General features: G+C 35.1%; 1 protein-coding gene across 1 annotated transcript; it reads left to right on the top strand.

The window, feature by feature from the left end:
- The first annotated feature begins 9,578 nt into the window (after positions 1-9,578).
- On the top strand, positions 9,579-19,764 carry meis3 (myeloid ecotropic viral integration site 3). Its single transcript, XM_042740034.1, has 11 exons — positions 9,579-9,843; positions 10,165-10,260; positions 12,422-12,561; positions 13,391-13,583; positions 14,993-15,142; positions 15,226-15,334; positions 16,001-16,146; positions 16,985-17,061; positions 17,295-17,353; positions 17,541-17,627; positions 17,732-19,764. The coding sequence occupies exons 2-11, from the start codon at positions 10,249-10,251 to the stop codon at positions 17,920-17,922; spliced, it is 1,164 nt and encodes a 387-aa protein (XP_042595968.1). The 5' UTR covers positions 9,579-9,843; positions 10,165-10,248; the 3' UTR covers positions 17,923-19,764.
- Positions 19,765-20,894: the final 1,130 nt, after the last annotated feature.

Genomic DNA, 20,894 nt, shown 5'->3' with positions numbered 1-20,894 from the left:
GACACTTACAGATGACTACAGATGCTGATTGAAAACACACATGCAGTCTGAAACAAAAGTACACACATTTGTGTAAACAGTACAAATGTATAAATATGTGGTGCAAGACACGTCCCGTGTCAAGAAGAGATCTGCTTGTGAAATTAAGTCCTATTACAGATTCGAATTACACCTTACTTTTGTCATGAAACAGTTTGGTAGGATGCTATAACAAAGAAAAATAGAAGTTATGCTGGCTGGACAAATCTTTAAGTTTCAAGGTTATTAAGCATATAAACAGCATTAAGGGTTAGATAGCTGCATGTGGCCCATTTGATTGCTGCACTAAGAACCAAAAAGTCTTATCTGTTAGACAAGATAGAAGTCAGAACAGACAGAAGCACTGCACCGAGGTTAGTGGATGTAGCTTGAAAGCTCTGAAATATTGACGTGTGATACATTTTTTTTTTCAGGATTCTTTGATAAAAAGTTTATCCAAAATAGACATTTTATTAAAATAGACAGAACTATTCAAAAGTTTGGGGTCAGAAAATTTTTTCTCTTTCTTTTTTTTTTTAAAGAAATTATTACTTTTATTCAGCAAGGACGTGTTATTTGTGTAGATTTTGTTAGTATTTAGTGTTCTGTTAGAAAAGATTTCTATTTGGAAGAAATGCTGTTCTTTTTAACTTTTTATTCATCAAAGAATCAAAGAAAAAACAGGTTCCAAAAAAATAACGCAGCACAACAGTTTCAACACTTATAATAAATCAGCATATTAGAATGATTTCCGAAGGAGTAATGGCTGATTAAAATTCAACGCTGCGTCACAGAAATAAAAACCTGTGAGTATAGAGAGAATATAAGAAACCAATATTAGAAATTACAATCATATTTCAAAATATTAATGTTTTTTTCTGTATTTTTTATCAAATAAATACAGCCTTGATGAGCTGAAGAGACTTTAATATATTTTTTTTTTTACATTTAAAAACATTAAAATAAAAACATTAAAAATCATACTGATCCCGGCATACAGTTTATCTATCTATCGATCTATCTATCTACACACACACACACATACACACAAACACACAAACACACACACACACACACACACATTTGCTGTGCTACTACAATAAAATAAGTAATTCTATAATAAAATAAGTTTGTTGATTAGACTGGACAGTATCATTTTCTCCATATTAATTTCAGCATTAAATTAGATGATTTTGTCAGTAATGTCAAAGTCAAAAATGCTGATATTAGAATAGTAATACCCTATAGTAATACCCTATTTTTTTTTGTTTGTTTATTTTTTGGCTGACAACTTCAAACGCTGCAGCCCCATTTCAAACCCCTCCTCAAATAACAACTGTTCAGTTCAGCAGGTCCTTCAGAAAATCAGCGTACACTCATAAACTCCCACAGTAAAACGCTGTGTGCAAAGATGAAAGTTTGAGAGCTCCTCTCCTTTCACATACAGCAAAAACATGAAATTCAGTCCAATCAGCAAGCGGTAAAGCAGTCATTCATCATAACACCTCTGCAACAGTCTGTCAGTGTCTGATGCAAAGCAGACCTTCCATTAGATTTATCGAGCACTTGGCTTAGCGTTCCTCCCTTGGCCTTCTCTCTCACCTCCCTCTGTCCTTCTCCACATCTGTCCATCCATCATCTCGGTGGCCAGCGGAAGAGTATTAATCCCTCCACCCCATCCTTCACTCCTCTGGGCTGATGAGACGGAAAGCAGGAAATGGGAGAACCTTGGATTTTTCATAACATTTTCATAACACTGGAAAAGGAAAACTGTATTGCATTACAGAAAACTTATGCACATACGTTACACGCTGCTCTGGGTTCACTGCAGGTGTGTCAGTGTGTGTTTAGCTGATTGTCTGAGGGCATATCATGAAGTCATGAAAAAGTTGTCAATGTATCAAGATATATCCACTGAAACGGTGCCATGCGTTTAGCACCTGTGTTAAGACATGTTGAGCTTTATTGTTTATGCAGGTGGTGCTATAGTTTGATGTTTCCAGATCCAGTTCAACCCTTCTGCTATCTTCATTCTTGCATATCATCTTTCATTTGTCTGTAAACAAAAGTGGCAAAAGCTTAATTGTGAATTATTTCCTTTCACTTCATGTTAAAAGGGCTGATTGTAATGCATTGAGCTTGAATATGTTCAAGTGTGACTGAGATTTCATTCTGTCTGATGGAAAGAGTTGTGTTTAAGGCACTTTACTTGCAAAGTAGACTATGCTTTAGGCTGATAATCATAAATCTGCATGTACATCCATGCATTTACACAACAAAGTTTTTAACCTTTTTATATATAAAACACAAAATTTGACCATTTTGGTTTATAAATATGTCTCTTCCTTTTCATATTGCTCATAGCATTTCCATGTTGGCATTTTCCCACTTTTGCACGATTCTGTCAAATTAATATGTGCAAAAATACTGTAGTTTGTTTGAATACACAAACCCTAATACGTAAATGTAAATATATAAAAAAAATTACATTTAAGTATTTGAATTGCATTTGCATTCCATTTGGATTACATATTTTTTAACATAAGCAAACTCATAAAGTTAATGTGATGAATATTTGTCAGTCACACATTAATGAAGAAGGCAAGGATTCATTGATTTAACTAATTGAATACTGCTTGTTCCACAGCTAGCCATATTTTACGTTTTAACTGATTAAATGTAATTGTTTTTTACAATAAAAAAATGCTGATCCTCAGCATAATTTGAATTTATTCAAATAAAATAGATGCAAATTGTTAATAAAAAAAAAACCATGCCACGATTTCTTTTTTTCTTTCTTTCTTGCTTTTTTTTTTGTAGTGCAGAAATTGTGCCTGTTTCTTAACTGTTTTATGGATGTATTACTGACAAATATGGATCACATTAAGTTCATTAATTTGTTAATGTTAAAAACTGTGCAATCCAGTTGTGTGTCATTATTTGCATTTAGTGACCTTATCAAGAAATCACAATATCTAAACTGAGCCTTCAGATTCCTACTCATAACTGATTATGTGAATGTATAATATTAAGATTGTGATTAAAAGTATTTTACAAGTTTCCTGCACTTAAATAGAAGTCAAAGCATAGCAGAACTATTTGCAAGATAAGCCAGACCAAAATCTTTCCTCTTTATTTCTCTCTTTCACTCATTCCCCACACTCTGTTCTCCTGCCTCTCCCCCCGGAGTGACAGGTAGATTAAGGGGTGTGATAGATGCCTCTCTTTCTATCTCCTTCTCTCCATCTCCTCCCTCTCTCCCTCTATCTATCATAGGCCCTGCTGTAATTGCGGTTGTGTCAGGCTGGCACTGCAAGCCACCATCCATCTCTTTAATAACAAACAGTCAGGGAAACGGATGGTGCTCGGGCTCGGAGTTAATCTCCATCTGTAAGAAGAAAATTGGAGGGAGAGAGAGAGAAAAAGAAAGAGAGGGGGAGAGATTGTGAGAGTTGAGGATGAAGAGAAAGACAGACTTAGGGGTTCTAGAGAAAGACAGGAAAGTCTGCCATGGCTTCTTTGCTCCCAAATGTGGTAAAATAATGAAACAAACAATAACTACACACACACAAAAAAACAAAAACAAAAAACAGAAGAAATAAAGAAAAGGGGAAATTTTGACTGTTGAACAAAATATACAAGTAAACAATTCTTCTTAATCTCTTCTTAAAAATTGCTAAAAATGGGCTGCAATGAATTGCTGTGCAAATATTAAAGAGTTCTGAGTGGTTTTTAGCGTGCTGCTATGCAGTTTCTGGGTGGATGATATAGGGTGCTGCTAGTAGTTGATAGGGTTGTTTACATTAAAATGTGGTAATATGCATTTACACTCTTAAAAATAAAGGTTCTTTATTGACATCAGTGGTTCCACAAAGAACCTTTACCATCCATGGAACCTTTTCATTCCAAATAAGGTTGTTTACAGTGGTAAAAGGTTCTTTAGATTATTAAAATATTATTTTAAGAACTGTTCACTGAAAGGTTCTTTGGGGAACCAAAACTGGTTCTTCTATGGCATCGCTGTGAAACGTTTTGTTTAAAAGTAATTAAGAAAAATATTCAGTTTTATTGTACTTAAGAAACATCTATAGGAGGTAAACATTTCAGACAAAGTTCAGGCAGAGGGTGAACTCATATATGGCACGCATAAGAGGCCTGATGTGAAAGATCGAAAAAGTGAAAGAATATTTATGGGTGCTGGGCCAGACGACAAAGTAACTGGAGAGGAGCATGCTCATAAAAAAGCACTTCTCTCCCTCTCTGGCCCTGCTGTAATTGCGGTTGTGTCGGGCTGGCACTGCAAAGCCACCATCCATCTCTTTAATAACAAACAGTCAGGGAAACGGATGGTGCTCGGGCTCGGAGTTAATCTCCATCTGTAAGAAGACCATTGGAGGGAGAGAGAGAGAAAAAGAAAGAGAGGGGGAGAGATTGTGAGAGTTGAGGATGAAGAGAAAGACAGACTTAGGGTTCTAGAGAAAGACAGGAAAGTCTGCCATGGCTTCTTTGCTCCCAAATGTGGTAAAATAATGAACAAACAATAACTACACACACACAAAAACAAAAACAAAAACAGAAGAATAAAGAAAAGGGGAAATTTTGACTGTTGAACAAAATATACAAGTAAACAATTCTTCTAATCTCTTCTTAAAAATTGCTAAAAATGGGCTGCAATGAATTGCTGTGCAAATATTAAAGAGTTCTGAGTGGTTTTTAGCGTGCTGCTATGCAGTTTCTGGGTGGATGATATAGGGTGCTGCTAGTAGTTGATAGGGTTGTTTACATTAAAATGTGGTAATATGCATTTACACTCTTAAAAATAAAGGTTCTTTATTGACATCAGTGGTTCCACAAAGAATTTACCATGCATGGAACCTTTCATTCCAAATAAGGTTGTTTACAGTGGTAAAAGGTTCTTTAGATTATTAAAATATTATTTTAAGAACTGTTCACTGAAAGGTTCTTTGGGGAACCAAAACTGGTTCTTCTATGGCATCGCTGTGAAACGTTTTGTTTAAAAGTAATTAAGAAAAATATTCAGTTTTATTGTACTTAAGAAACATCTATAGGAGGTAAACATTTCAGACAAAGTTCAGGCAGAGGGTGAACTCATATATGGCACGCATAAGAGGCCTGATGTGAAAGATCGAAAAAGTGAAAGAATATTTATGGGTGCTGGGCCAGACGACAAAGTAACTGGAGAGGAGCATGCTCATAAAAAAGCACTCTCTCCCTCTCTCTTTTTTTACCTCCCTTTTTGGTTGTTGCCTCACTGCTATAGGCTTACTTGTCTTTGATGTTCCTTGCTGCACAGCACTAACCTGCTGCATGTCAGGGTTACACTTCCATTAGAGTTAACAGTCATGTCAACTGTGTCATCCCTGAGCTGCCAACACAAGCAAACTTTTCTGCTGATGTACACCACCAAACAACATTTCAATGATTAAATATTATGTTTACAGGCTTTTGTAGTACATGCCAGTTACAATATATGCTAAAAGCCATTGTCATTGGGTAATACAAACATTATTATATGTAAATTATTTAAATATCTTGTTCTGTATCAGCCAGTTACAAAAAGAGAAGGCTACACTATTAGCGATTCATCCTAGGCATGCAGTCAATATGTTTCCATTTAACATCAAGTTTTTTTAGGAGGGCTACAATCTTTAGCTGTGTACATGACACAATGCATAACTGAATATTTGAAGGATTAAATACATGTTGCACATCACCTCTGTATTTCGGAGTATGCGCACAATGCCAAAGCCAACTGTAATTTGATTAATATGTACACATGCTACAATCTCATTATCTAGCTCTGCTAATCTGACTTCGCAAAAAAGACTATTACTGAAATCAAACTTTCAAAGTGCATGTAACATGAGCAGTGCCATAAGGAAGTAACAAAAAGCATGAAAAGGCACCAAAAATGTTGACAGAGAGATCGTGACCTGAGGATTTGGGGTGAACGGACACCAGAGAACGACTCCCTCAGGGATACACAATGCTCACAGCAGCAGATATAGATCCAGATGTCAAAGGTCAGGCCTAAGAGACTGTGTGAGGCTGCTGGGATGTTAATTTGTGAGGTCAGTTCGTTAGCATCATAAACTGTAAATGTAGGACCATAAGATCAATAAGCTCTGGATTAATATTAAACATCATAAGTCTACACAGTGCATAAATGAGTGAGTGAGAGAGAGAGTTTTGTTGCATCTAAAATAGTATTGTCACTTCTCTATGCCTTCTTTTTCTGCTCCTGATGCCTTGATTAATGACAGAATGTCTCTCACATGGCATGCACACTCACACATACTGTGACAAATGTCCCTAAACAAACATTCACAATTTGAGAGGAAGTGACAAACAGCCACATTAAACAAAAAAATCACACTAACCTGCCTCGCACCACAATACTAATGAGCTTATTCTCAAAAACAACCTGCCCTCAATTTCACTCCAACAAAAACACACAATTAATGTGAAACACAGCATGGCCAAGTCAACCGATTATATTACATGTATAAAATGTTTGCATCTAGCCCTAGAATTATTTCACACATTTAAAAATATTTATATATATATATATATATATATATATATATATATATTATATATATATATATATATATATATATAAATAAATGTATAAAGTATTTAAAAATGGACCAGAACATTTGAGAGCATCCCTGACAAAATATGTGTTATTATTTACCTGAGTTATTTAAAAAGTCATAGCATAGCAGGCGTTGCATTAGTTATAAGGCATTTTGTCTGCGTATGAAATGACAACGCATTACAAGTGGAAATACCCGATTAAAGGCCGCATTCAAAGGGCGTTGCTCCATTGAGCGTCTTTACAATCTCTGTTGTTGCGCTGTTAATGCCTTTATGTAGCTATGATCATCTCTGTTGGCCAGTGCCCACCCTTGGTGTTGAAAGGCCGAAGATCGCCTGATCCTCTGCCTCGCTTATGTTATGTCACGCCGCCCACCGCCCACCGAGCGCGTCGGTCCGGCCGCAGCGCACTGGAGAGGGCCGCGGTGATTGAAGTTTTGACCGCCTGTTGAGGGCTCGCTCTGCGGGAGAGGAGTTCAGGGGACGTGTGGAATAATTATTATGTTATTTAAGGGTGATTTACAACACAAGACCACGTATGGTCCGTCGTGGAACGGTTTTCCTGTTACGGGTTTGCTCTAACTGATTGTAATGCCATTTGGTACATATTTAAAGCCAATTGTTTTCATTCACGTAGCCTATCACACGCACCCTGTATTTAAAATGTTTTATAGGCTATTTAATGGCTTTTCAACTTTAAGCAACAAAACAAATATGAAACAAAAATGAGTGCTTTTGGCATATTGTAATGAATGCATTGTATAAAGTTTTATACAAATATGTTAAACACGTGACAACTTGCCCCAGTCCAAAAAAAAAAAAAAAAAAAATAACCTGTCTTAAAAAACAACCTTTCAGTTACAACATTTCTTCATTGTGTAATTTACAAATGGTCTTATTATTGTGTTATTAAGTGTGGAAACTAAAAGTATAGTTGATTTCCTGCATACAATAGACACAGTCTCCCCTATTACTGGTTCAAAGATAAGAGTCATAAATAACAGAAACATATTGCTGTAATTTACCCTGCAATAAAAACAATTACATGGTAATGGTTGTTATTTATTATGGTAAGTTTAACTGGCAATTGGCAGTTAGCAGTTTCTTATTTCTTTTCTACTTTCTGCAGCATAAATTGGTCCCCTGTAATTATTTTGACACTTAAAGGGTTAGTTCACCCAAAAATGAAAATTAGGCTGCATTTTACTCACCCCCAAGGGCATCCTAGGTGTATATGACTTTCTTTCAGATGAATTCAGTTGGAGTTATATTAAAAACTGTCTTTGATCTTTCATTGCAGTCAGCAGGTGTTGCATTGCTTCAGTCCAAAAGAAGTAGAATAAAAAGCGCTCTTCAATAAAAAAAAGTGTCTCACATGGCTCCGGGGGTGAACAAAGGCCTCCTGTAGTGACTCGATGTGTTTTTATAAAAAAAATATCCATATTCAAAACGTAATAATCACTTTAATATAGCTTGCGCCAACAGTTGTACACAGAAGCAGTTCTGGGAGCATGATGTATGAGGTGAGCTTGAATGATCAAAGACAATTTTTAATATAACTCCGGCTGGATTCGTCTGAAAGAAGAAAGTCATATACACCTAGGATGCCTCTGAGGTGAGTAAAATGCAGCCCAATTTTCATTTTTGGGTAAACTAACCCTTTAAGAAACACAAACGAATGCCAATGCTTTAGTTGTCATGCTAGTTGCATTTATTTCAAAGGAAGAAAGCACAAGTTTACCTTTCAAGCAAATATTTAATTGTAAGAAATTTAGTAGGTTATATTTTACAGTTATATAGAGGATACCTGGAAAGTAACACTTTTTGCTGTAGTCTGTAAATGTAGTCTGTAAATGTAACTTTGTATTATTTATTTATTTATTTTTGGCACCATGTACAGTATATCTTTAACATTTTAACATTTCCCCACATTTCAGGTGAAGTTTTCTTCAATTATTCCTAAACTTTTACATCACTCTTAACTGCAAGGAGTGCAGTTGTCACATCCCATCCCACTGCCGGGTGAGTTGTAACAGTTGGGTGGGACTGGTTGTAACACTAATAGAATATATGGACATCAGGTGTTTACAACACATTTATTTTTTTTAATGATTTTCTTCGTAATCCCTTCCCCCAATTCAATTTCATTTTAAGTGTTTTAATACAAAAAAAGTGAGATGTGAAATATAATTTTTTAAAACAGCAAACAAATTAAACAATTTTATCAATTTAAACAAGAAGCTGATGATGTTTGTAATTTCTTGTTGTGAGTTAGGGGTAAATGCAAATCAAATTACAGCTCAGAAGTTTTTCAACCTATTTATTTATTTAGGCCTATGAGATCATTAATTCATTCATTTTAATCTTTTTTATTCTTACACAGACACTCACACTTTTATTGTCCCCTCAGGAGGGTGGTGATCATGATACTAATTTCACACTATTTTAAATTTAGGATTTTGACTAATTCTGGTTAGTAAATGTTATGTTAACCTGGAGAACGTAATACTAAGTGTCTTCACAGATATAAAATCACCACCAGATGTTTAATAGGCAAAGCTAGCCAAAGAAGTTAGTTTTGAGAAAAGGTCTATTTTGTGTTTGCAGATGCCATTTGTTTTGGTATATTTTTAATATAATGCATTTTAAAATGCGGTATAAGTTCACAAATACTTTTTGGTGGTATACTGTATAATATGGTATGACGCGTATGGAGACTAACGCATGTGTGTAAATTTACCAGTGCATGATCTGCTGCACATGTAGCCAACCTATAACCAGACAAAATGATTTTTCACCGGAATAGCGATGATGAAACTCGGTAAGCACGGTATCTCTCTCTCTCTCTCTGTGTGTGTGTTTGTGTGTGTGTGTGTGAGAGAGAGAGAGAGAGAGAGAGAGAGAGAGAGAGAAAGAGAGCGTCCTTCAGATAAAACGAAAGCCTCTGCGTTTGTAATGCGCGAGTGTGTGCGATAAGGAGGTGGGGGCGAGAGACCCCGTTGTGTTTTGACCCCCTAAACAACTCAGTCTCCATCTCCCTCTCTCTCTCTCTCTCCGGTTTAAAGCTCCATCGTTCATTGTGGAGAGACGCATTTCGCTTCATGGACGTCGATAGAGCGGAAAGGACGCGACATTATCTCAAACGCACCGCTAATGCTGGATACTCGGCCCGGTCCAAGCTTCTGCTGCTACATTCTTATTAAGGTGGGGTATCTTTACGCCTTGCGATCATATCCATAATATAACCCAATTTTCATAACTATAGCATTTACGTGGATAAATAATTTGCTATTCTTTAGTATGCGTATTATTCAATATTATTCTAAGCATTTCTCATTCACTCTAGAACACTTAAGCTGTTATTTTACTGGATACTTTTAAAGTGAAAAGCAATTTTATCCACTGTGCTCGCATTTATTTTATGATGCCCCAAATGCTTTTGGACCAGAATTTTAATATGGTATCAGTAAACGATTGTTTTACAATGCATGCTTAGTTTTCTTCAATGTTTTTTTTATGCTTTAGTTCTTGTAGAGAGTGTGTCTTATCAGCCGCTCTGGTGTGTGTTGTCATCCGTCAGTGAGTGTGTGAGCTCGGCTTCCGTATCGCATGGAGAAGAGGGTAGGTCCACGTTTTTCCCTTTATTTTCCAGTTCCATTTTTTTTTCTACTGTGATGCAAAGGATGCTTTTAAAATTGAGTAACAATAAGCATAACTAAAGATAATAACTATTGAGATGTACAAACAGTGTGTACAATCCAAAAAAATAATTCTTATTTTTGGCTGACACTTTATAATAACTTCAAATCCAGCGTCCAAGTCAGTAATAAACATTATTCCATTATGTGATGCTTAATTGATGCTCATTAGGTAATGCACATTCAAATAGTATAAAGTAGGCTATCATTAAACGTTCATTTATATATTTTCATAGGCTTATATTTACTTGAAAGACAACTGAGTGATTATACACGCAGCTACTCAGTTTTATCCATATTATAATTAATTACATGTATTCAGAAAAGCAATAAAATGCAAACTTCAGATGGAGAAGTGTAGGAAAATAGCATACAGGCCCTAGTAAGGCAGATAAAGTCTGTAAGTAGGTCAACTTTTGTGCTACAGTGAGCGGCCAAATGGAAATTCTTGTTGCTTTCTGTCTACTTACAAATGGTAATTATGATCCTGTTAATTTGGCATCGGTCTGTTCAATCTCAAATATAAGCTCTTTTATCTGTCCCTGGAATATCTTCATGTGTGAAATGATCCAGGAAATTCAAAGACACTGATTGGTATTTATTATATATTTTTTATTATTGCCTGTAAAAGCCTGTTAGATTTGAAGTAAAAAACAAATTGCCATCACTAAAAATTTATATTTGTCCCACAAATATTTTATTTTCTATGATTTTCTACATTAGGTTTGCACCTTTAAGGTTGTGAAGTACACATTCTGTTTTCTTTAGAAAAAGCAACGCTGCAACATACAAAATTACATAATATGTAATTCTAATTCTGTACTTCTAATTCTGTTCATGTTTAAGTATATTTAGTTTGCTTGAAACTCTACTGCTTTTAATTGGTTGTAGTTTGTCTATAATAACTTTAATTATTTACACTACTAATCATTATGTGATTACCAATCAAAATATTTTATATTAAAGTTTGATTATGTTTCTGTCAATAGAATGAAAAATCATCAAACATTGGTTAACAAATTTTTATATATATGTATTTGAGCTATTTTTCTGTTAAGCATTATATGATGCCTGTTAATTACTTAAATTAAGTTATTATAAAGTGCTACAATACTAACATGATTGATTACATTCAACACTGTTCTGGATGTTCTGCATGTTTATGTGTTTAAGTCCATCTTTATAGTAAACATACTTCATTTTAGCTCAGAATGTCTTTTTGGTTAATCAGTTTTATTATGAATTGTGGTGTCCTAAACTTTATATTCATATATATATTCATAACAGAGTATTGACTGGAAATATTTTAAAGACCATGAATTGCAACTTCAGAGCCAAATGAAATGTTTAATGCCATGGTGAAAACACATATGGAGAAATAAGTATGTCACACATGTAAATATGGAGTTTATATGCTACAGAAAATCCAGATTATTTACAGAGGCTTATATATATATATATATATATATATATATATAATATTTATTTTGTTTAGTTAGAATGTACTTTGAGGAGGTGGATTACACTAAGTATTGCTGTTAGTAATAATTAATACAACTTGCATCTCAATAATAGGTGAGCATTCATTGGAAATTGCTCAAATGAAATTTATAGTTGTGCAGTGAGAAATAAGAGTTTTTTTTTTGTTATTGATTATTCTGAAAGCATTGTGTAAGTCCTTTTCTTCTGTGTTGATTTTCTCATCATTTATCTGACTATAGCATTAATCAGAAAGCTGACTGTAAAACCACCTAATTAGTGTAAATGAAGGCTGGATGAATTTATGTATTTGTATGTAAGGCTGTTAATTATAAATCAGCTGGAAAGTTCTTTCTTTGGAGTTTATGTCCCTGGGTGAATGTTGCTTGGCGCTCTGAAAAATCGCACATCAAAGCCTCCCCACATCCAGTGTTTATTAAGGAGGAGATACAATTAGCAGCAACTTCAAACAGCCTAGCGCTAGCTCACATACTCAAATGTACTGTCAATCCTGTATTCTATATACTTATACATCATAATACCCCCCCCCCCCCAGGCAATGTCTTATCTTTTAACTTTGTCTTATCATGTCTCTCCGTATCCAGTATGAGGAGTTGTTGCAGTACCCAGGCTCTGACGCCATGCCTGTGGGAGACTACAGGGACGCCATGAGGTCACTTCCTCCGCCACACTATGGTCACACTGTGCCTGACTCCCTGAAACACCACCGGGACCAGATCTATGGGTGAGAGTCTGGTTACTTTCACCATCTGTTACCTCCCACGAAACATGAACGAGCACTGCATTTGTTAATATATATAGCCTTCAGGTCTTGGTTAGTTCTGACCAGGAGAATTATGGCATCATATGCGGTTTTTATATATTTTATATATATATTTAATTCTTTGACTTTCTCATTTGAAGATTTTTTTAGCTTGAAACAAAACTGTTCTTTCACAATTAAAAAAAAAAAAAAAAAAAAATGACTTGCACACTCGTAAAGGTGAAGTTTGTAATCTTTGCACCACTAGAGGCACCAGATGGAATTGGAATGGAAGTAATTACAATTTTCAGGTTTTCTGAACACTCCCATTGGTTAGATGAACTGTTATTCTGGCCCCAAACTCACTTCATTGGTCGAGCCAATGTTGATGATTTAGGCTACTCAAACAAAAATAACAATATTTGAAATATGCTTCAGAGCCATTTTATTTGCAATTTGATGGAACACCAATCTACAAGTAGTTTACTTATAGTCCTCTATCCACATTAAGCTGAGAAAGGAGAAAGGATATAACATCAAAACAATGAAACACTTCACCTTTTCAGAAAATCCAGATAGTTATGACATTTGTGGTGGCATTCATTTTTTATTTATTATATATATATATATATAATGTGGGATAGAGGACTATAAGTAAACTACTTGTAGATTGGTGTTCCATCAAATTGCAAATAAAATTTTTTTTTTTTTTTTTTTTCATAAAAATGTTCAGTTTTAGGCAGGATTAGCTGTGTAGCATTTTCATACCCTGCTGTGTTTTCTTACTTGGAGCATATATGTTTATTTGCAGTCATCCTCTGTTTCCACTCCTGGCTCTGGTATTTGAGAAGTGTGAACTTGCCACCTGCTCACCACGAGACTCGATGTCAAACTCCGCCCATCTCCCCGGCATGACCAATCACAGCGACGTCTGCTCCTCTGACTCCTTCAATGATGATATCGCGGCCTTTGCTAAACAAGTGAGAAACCAAGCCATTCACATTAAAGATTGAAGATCGTCGTGCTGCGTATTGACCCTCATGACTTTTAAATTTCAATTCAGTTCTTAAATTTAAATTGAATTTGCACTGAGGTCCTGAAAACAGGATGCAGGCGTATAATTCAAATTTGAATTTAAGAAAGTAGAATTAAATGAAAGGAAATTTAAAGAAATTCATATAACTGTATAGTTAGACTATAAAAGCAAAGTTTGTCAAGACAAACTTTGAATTCTGGTACGACAAAGCCTTGTTTCAAAGTAAAAAAACAAAAAACAAAAAAAAAAAAAAACTGAAAAATCTGACAGTTTATAGACCTTTTGTACAAAGAGAACAATAGACTGGGATTTTCAACTTCTTGTCTCAGACTAGTGTAACATATAAGAGACAACAGGCTTATGTCTTGTTCTGGGCTTTACTAGAGAAATAGCCGCAGACTGCAGAAACATCAAGCATCAAATTCAGTATATGTTGATTTTTTTTCTTGTTCTGGGCTTTACTAGAGAAATAGCCGCAGACTGCAGAAACATCAAGATCTGGTAAGATAATACTATCTTTTGTAAATCAGCATCCAGAACTGATCTCTTTGCACAGAATCCTGCCATTCAAGTTAAAGGTTTCACATTGAGCTAGTGGTATTTTCTCTTCCATCTTTGTAATACCCTTATATTGTAAAGACGTGCATACACAAGTATGGTTTACTCGGAATCTGCTTTTACCCATCCAAAGTGCACACACACTTTGCACAGATGAACACACACCCGGAGCAGTCCAGGCCATTCAAGCTGTGGCGCCCCGGGGAGCAGGTTGGGGGTTCATCTATTAAGTCAGCTATTGAAAGGTAGTGCTGTATTTTACTCCTGCTGGCCCGAGACTCGAAACACAAATTGCAGTCCCGACTCTCTAAAGCTTAGGCCACGACCCCTCTCTAACCATTAGGCCACGACTTCCCCAAATAAAAAATATGATACTATGTGTGACTTAGTGTGTGATTTTCTGTGTGACCTCATATATTATTAATTTTTTTTAACCTTTTGATTTATTTTACTTTTTATTTAGTGTGTGATTTTCTTCAATAAAAAAACCTGTTATAATTTACTTACCTCAATTATTCATTTTTTATTTTATTTACTTTTATTATTTTCATTCACTTTTTTTTCCCAGCTTTGCTTCCCCATATTCAAATGTGGAATGTCAAACTATACTATACGCTTACTTTCAGTGACACCAAATAGCACGCTCACGTGTTTTCAAACCAGGCGTACCAGGCTCCTTTTTGGAGATAGACAGCTCTTATCACAATAATCTTAGCTTTTATTGTATTCAAAAGAGCAGCATGAACATACTGTACTATGAATTTTTAGCTTTATACAGTATATGTCAATGAACCTGATATCTTCACTTGTCTCTCATAGGTTCATGACCTCTGTGATAATTTCTGCCATCGGTACATCACCTGTCTTAAAGGCAAGATGCCCACTGATTTGGTGCTGGAGGACCGGGAGGGTGGATCCAAATCTGACATGGAAGATTTCACTGGCTCTTGCACCAATCTGTCAGAACAAGTAAGTCAGTAGACATCTGACACATATCAGGGAGTAGTAGTGTGTGTGTGTGTGTCTGACTGTGCCTGTCTCTCCTGATCTAGAATCAGTCTTGGTTGCGAGATCCAGATGACTGTGTGTCGACCCCCTCGGGCACCCCCAGTGCCTCCTGTGGCCTCACCTCACACAGTGCAGAGAACTGCAGCGATGCCGGTACTTACAGTATCATTTTACACACAACTGCTATAGTGAAGTCTAGCATTTTTGCTGCATACTGTACTGTTTTATAAAAAATCATACGGGAATTGTGTATATTATATGCAATGATAAATGTTTCATTTTTCCATGTTTAATTCAACAACTGGCATCTTGTTATCATCTTGGAAATAAAAAAACTGTTACTTTGGAAATATAATATGTTACAGATTACAGGTTACCCTATTCAAAATGTAATAAGTTGTGTAATTATTTCAATTACTTTTAAAAAAAAAACTTTTTACATTTGATTACTTTTCTACATTTTCTAAAATTTTCTAAATGTTAATCTTTTTAAAACATTTAAAGCAGGCAGGGTTAACCTTACAGTAGGACTCAACACTGATCACTGTCAGACTTTCAAAATCCTTCAGAAATCAGTCAAATTTGTATGTGTGAGAGAAAATGTTCCGATGTAACCCCCTTTGTAATCTTTAACATTTTCATAAGTAACTGTAATTTAATTACACTTTTTTTTCTCAGTAACTGTAACAGATAACAGTTACATTTATTTTGAACTACTAACTAGTTACTCCCTGACACTGATAAAAACATATATTAATTTACATTTTCAGTCCAATCCAACAAGATATTTCATTACGCTTGTGTGTTGTTCTGTGTCAGGTGATGGGTTGGATGGAAGTGTGGCATCTCCCAGCACGGGAGAAGAAGATGAAACAGATAGAGACAGACGAAACAACAAGAAAAGAGGAATCTTTCCCAAAGTTGCGACAAACATTATGAGAGCTTGGCTTTTCCAGCACCTGTCGGTAAGAGAGAAAACCAGCTCATTTACAGTTAAAAACATACTTTAAAAAACATACAGTTAAAAACATACTTAAAAACAACATTTTTCTTCTGTGTTCCATGGAAAAATAACAGCATAAATGTGGAAGCTGTGGTATTTTTGTATTTTGTTACTATGAAACAGTAGCATTAGGAGCTAAAACTGGTGGCAGAAAAACACATAACAACAAACTGAGCTTGAAGAAAGTTAACAAAGACAAGAGGAAAGCTTAGAAAAAGAAGATGTGATAAAAGGTTTGGAAAAGGTATTATGAAAATGATCATCTTTATTGACCATCTCAAGTTAATATCCAAGAATGTATGAACTCTTTGATAATTAATATTGCATAGATGAGCACAGCTGAATTGAGCAATGCTTTAGCAGAAGTTGCAATGAGCATATGGTAATTGCCAACTAATGACGCTTCTGTAATTACAAATGACAGAAGATCCAGAAGTTACTAATAATAACAAGAATAAAAACAATGTGAGTAATAATGCGGGTAACAAACTGACTTGAGTGAATAAAGATATTATTAAAGAGCATTCTCAGATTACCTCAGAGATGCACAACAATAACAAGTGTTAAGGAACTTATTTGATATAGTTATTTATAAAAAAATAAAATTAAAATAAAAACATACTTATTTGAAAAAATATATTTGCTTGAAAAAAAATTAAATAATCAAAAACAGTTAATAGGATAATGTAAATAGGTAACCCCCAGCACTTTCTATAACAATATTTTTGTGCTCTCACAATATAGTCACACCACTAACCTAGACTTATTTGATCGTGTATTACCTTTTTGTCCTCTCTCAGCATCCGTACCCATCTGAAGAACAGAAGAAACAGCTCTCCCAAGACACAGGTCTCACTATACTGCAGGTCAATAACTGGTTAGTAATCACTCTCTTTAACCAATAATCCATCTCTCTCATTGCATGCCATCATATTCACCTACTTAAAATAACGAGCAATTTATTTAAAAGTTAAAATGTATGTTTTTTATTTAAATTTTTGTTCTGTATTTTTAATTACTGCAAACTGGATTCAAATATTCTCATTTGGTCTGCAGCTACTGTTGAATTCATCAAAATAACTTGTGTTTGCTCTTTCCGCCTACCCTCAGGTTTATAAATGCCAGACGCAGAATAGTCCAGCCAATGATTGACCAATCGAATCGCTCAGGTGAAATAGTTATTCTGGATTTGCTGGCTGATTGTACAATCATTCTAATTGTATGGCAAATGAATATTTGTGGCTCTGTGCACTGAATAACACATATCTGCGCGCGCGTGTGTGTGTGTGTGTGTGTGTGTGTGTGTGTGTGTGTGTGTGTGTGTGTGTGTGTGTGTGTGTGTGTTTTTTTCCTCAGGCCAGAGTGCTCCATACAGTCCAGAGGGGGCCGCTCTAGGAGGATATGGATTAGATGCACAGTCTCATTTAGGTCTTAGGACAGCAGGTGAGACCTACACCACCAAAACAATGCTCCGGAGTGGGCTGATATTCCTGTTGTCTGTCAATAATGGCTTTCATAAACTCTCTCTCTCTCTTTCTCCATTTCAGGACTTCAGGGAATGTCGTCCCTGCCCACAGATTACCCTGGGGCCCTTCTGCCCCAACCGGGATACTCCCACGCTGGTCCATCCTTGCACCCGTACCCCGGCCCCCACACTGCCATGCTGCTTCATCCGCCACCCCACAGCCACCCTGCTGAACCCCTCATAGGACAAGGCCTTGACATACATGCCCACTAACTGAGAGCGGAGCAGAGAGGGTGTGCTGAAAATGGGATGGAAGGGTACATTGTAAATTGACTTTGCACCAAACCTTCGGGGCATCACCACGGTCGACGCATAATGACTCTGAGAATGTCTTAAATGCACTGACCTGGCATCATAAATGTATCTAAATGCTCCCATGCAATGCCCATCTCAAATGCCTGACAGACTTGTTACATTCCTTAACCATTTATTGCTATCTGATCTCCTCATGACAATGCTCTGAATGCACTGTATTTAATACATCTATCTACTAGTTTTTATGCACACTGCTGCGTTTGATTGATATACCCACGTCTTCCTATGGCCTTAGGGGTGAGCTGATAATCTCCCTTAATCTAACATTAAGGCCTTCATTGCCTTTCTTGCCTTGCCTCCGAAAACCCTCTTGAGGAGCACAAATGGAAAAAGACAGCATATACCTCCTCAGTCAGGACCCAACATGTGAGAAAGTCCTGAAATAGTCTTCTGAGATGAACAATTGCACCAAATCCTTACAACCTAACTGCTGAACATGGTTATTAAAATGTAAGGGTGAAGCTCATGAAACCATGTCACGTTTCACCCCAAAATCAAAAGATATTTTGCACAGGAAACCTATTGTTAAAAGAGAATTAGGAATAATTTTGCATTGTGATCTCATTTCTATGAATTGCATTTTCCACAAAAATCTCATTGCTGTAATGCATCTGGATGTGTGTGTTTTTTAAATTCATATTATTCTTAATAGTAATTCTCATTAGTTTCCCATATTACAATGATACAGTAAAAAAACAGTTTTTTTTGGAAGAAAAATATCAGTCTTATTTTGATTTTGGGGTGAAACAGATATCACAGACGTGTTCCTGGGAGATTTTTTGAGATTCACCTGTAAAATGTCAAAGAGCCAAGAGTCTCTGTCTTCCTAGCTGAGGGCCATATACATTTCTTTCAGTTCTTCTGCTAAGTCAGACTTACTTTTAGTTTAACACATTATTTAATTAAATTTTTATGTTTTTTTTTGTATTTATCTGTGTCATAACTATGGCTACTCCGAAACTTTAAAGTTACAATAATCCGAGTGCCACTTTTTTTAAAAATATCTCGATATGATAAAGAAGTGAATATGTTCTTCAGTTATTTGAAGTTTATGTGAATGTTCACCTGCTGAGGTCCCGACAGGCACATTTTTGGTTTGCTCTAAAGGACCTGACTCACATTACCATCAATATTTCACCCAATTTCATCACACGAATGAATACCAGAATATCTGACGATACTTTTTGGAGATTTGTTTGACTTCTTTGTTTTCTCTTTGTTTGAGATCTTGGAAACCTGAGCTCTTTTTTGTCATTCCCCTGTCTGCATTAAAACATATTATGTGACTGTTGATATATTGATATTTCTGTTGATATACAAAATATTAAGTTCAAGCATTGACAGTTTAAATTTTAGGAATTTAAAGTCAGTTTAACTAATGACCAATGCATATTTAATTAGACACATTTCTCAGTCCAGAAATATTTATAAAGCACAACACATCCATCCCACAAATGGAAAAGTGAGATTTTCCTAGCGAAAAAAAACAAACAAAAAAACAAGTAATCTAGTCATTAATTATTGTTTGACTTAAAATTCAATGAAACAATTAGAGACTAAAAAGAGAAGCCATGTGAATTTGACAGAAGCAACATTTCAAGCAATTTAATAAAATCACCAGTTTATTTGTTTTTTGGCGTTTTGAGGGCAATTTTTATCTATTGTATTTCTTTATTTAAAATGTATAAAATACTGAAATAAACTGCAGACAAAATAAAATAAAAAAGTTTCTACATGTGGGTTGGCTTTTACTTTCCTTTTCGTCACAAATCTCTGCCAAAGTGTTTTTCATGCATCAATGCTTTTCTGGCTCCATGTTCTCCCCCATACATGCCAACCAGCCTTGTGTGATATATTCAGCCTGCAGCAGGGGTCAGAGTTCACTGAAGGGTTAACAGGAAGAGGCCTATCTCTCTGACCCCTTAAGGTCACCCAAGTCCCTGCACTTTAATTTATTTTCCTAATTTTTCTTGACCATCAGTTAGCTTTTCTTCTCCTTTTGCTTTGTATTATATTTTTGCTTCAGGCTAGAATCTGTTCTGATTTAACTCATGGAAAAAGCAGATTGAAAATACAAGCCCATTTATTATTATTATTATTATTATTATTATTATTAGTATTAGTATTATTATTATTTCACCAATAAAAAAAAAAAGCTTGATCATTGGATGTACTTCACCAGTGCATTAATTAATCTTAAAATTAACCTGAACTTGTATCAATTTGTATCAATTCCAAAATCTTAAAATAGCTTGTCACATTTTCTGTTATAGTATAATTCTGAATATATTACTATATTGTTCAGTGTGAAGTTAATTAAAAATTGTCTAAAATAAATACTAATTTGGTAGATTTTTTTTATTTTTATTTATTTTATTTTTATTTTTTTGTATCCCATTGCCACTATTATTGTTTTGAGTGTAAACCTTACTTATTTTTGCTATCAAAATATATTTGTCAATAGGGTAAGACTTTTTTTGACAAAATTAACAAAGCATGATGTGTTAAAAGGATAGTTCAGCCAAAACTGAAAATTTGATGTTTATCTGCTTACCCCCAGGTCATCCATGATGTACAGTACAGACCAAAAGTTTGGAAACATTACTATTTTTAATGTTTTTGAAAGAAGTCTCTTCTGCTTATCAAGCCTGCATTTATTTGATCAAAAATACAGAAAAAACAGTAATATTGTGAAATATTATTACAACTTAAAATAATAGTTTTCTATTTGAATATACTTTAAAAAAAATAATTTATTCCTGTGATGCAAAGCTGAATTTTCAGCATCATTACTCCAGCCTTCAGTGTAACATGTAACATCCAGTCTATCACATGATCATTTAGAAATCATTCTAATATTCTGATTTATT

This window comes from Cyprinus carpio, chromosome B15 (genome assembly GCF_018340385.1).
Source record: "Cyprinus carpio isolate SPL01 chromosome B15, ASM1834038v1, whole genome shotgun sequence".
NCBI classification, from domain to species: Eukaryota; Metazoa; Chordata; class Actinopteri; order Cypriniformes; family Cyprinidae; genus Cyprinus; species Cyprinus carpio.
Note: the sequence above shows the minus strand (reverse complement) of the source record. Positions and strands in the feature narration are given on the sequence as shown.

Excerpts from the sequence above, each read along its gene's own strand:
- meis3 (XM_042740034.1), top strand. Across the intron at positions 12,562-13,390 it reads CACCGGGACCAGATCTATGG|TCATCCTCTGTTTCCACTCC; the intron begins GTGAGAGTCTGG and ends GTTTATTTGCAG. Across the intron at positions 15,335-16,000 it reads AGAGAACTGCAGCGATGCCG|GTGATGGGTTGGATGGAAGT; the intron begins GTACTTACAGTA and ends GTTCTGTGTCAG.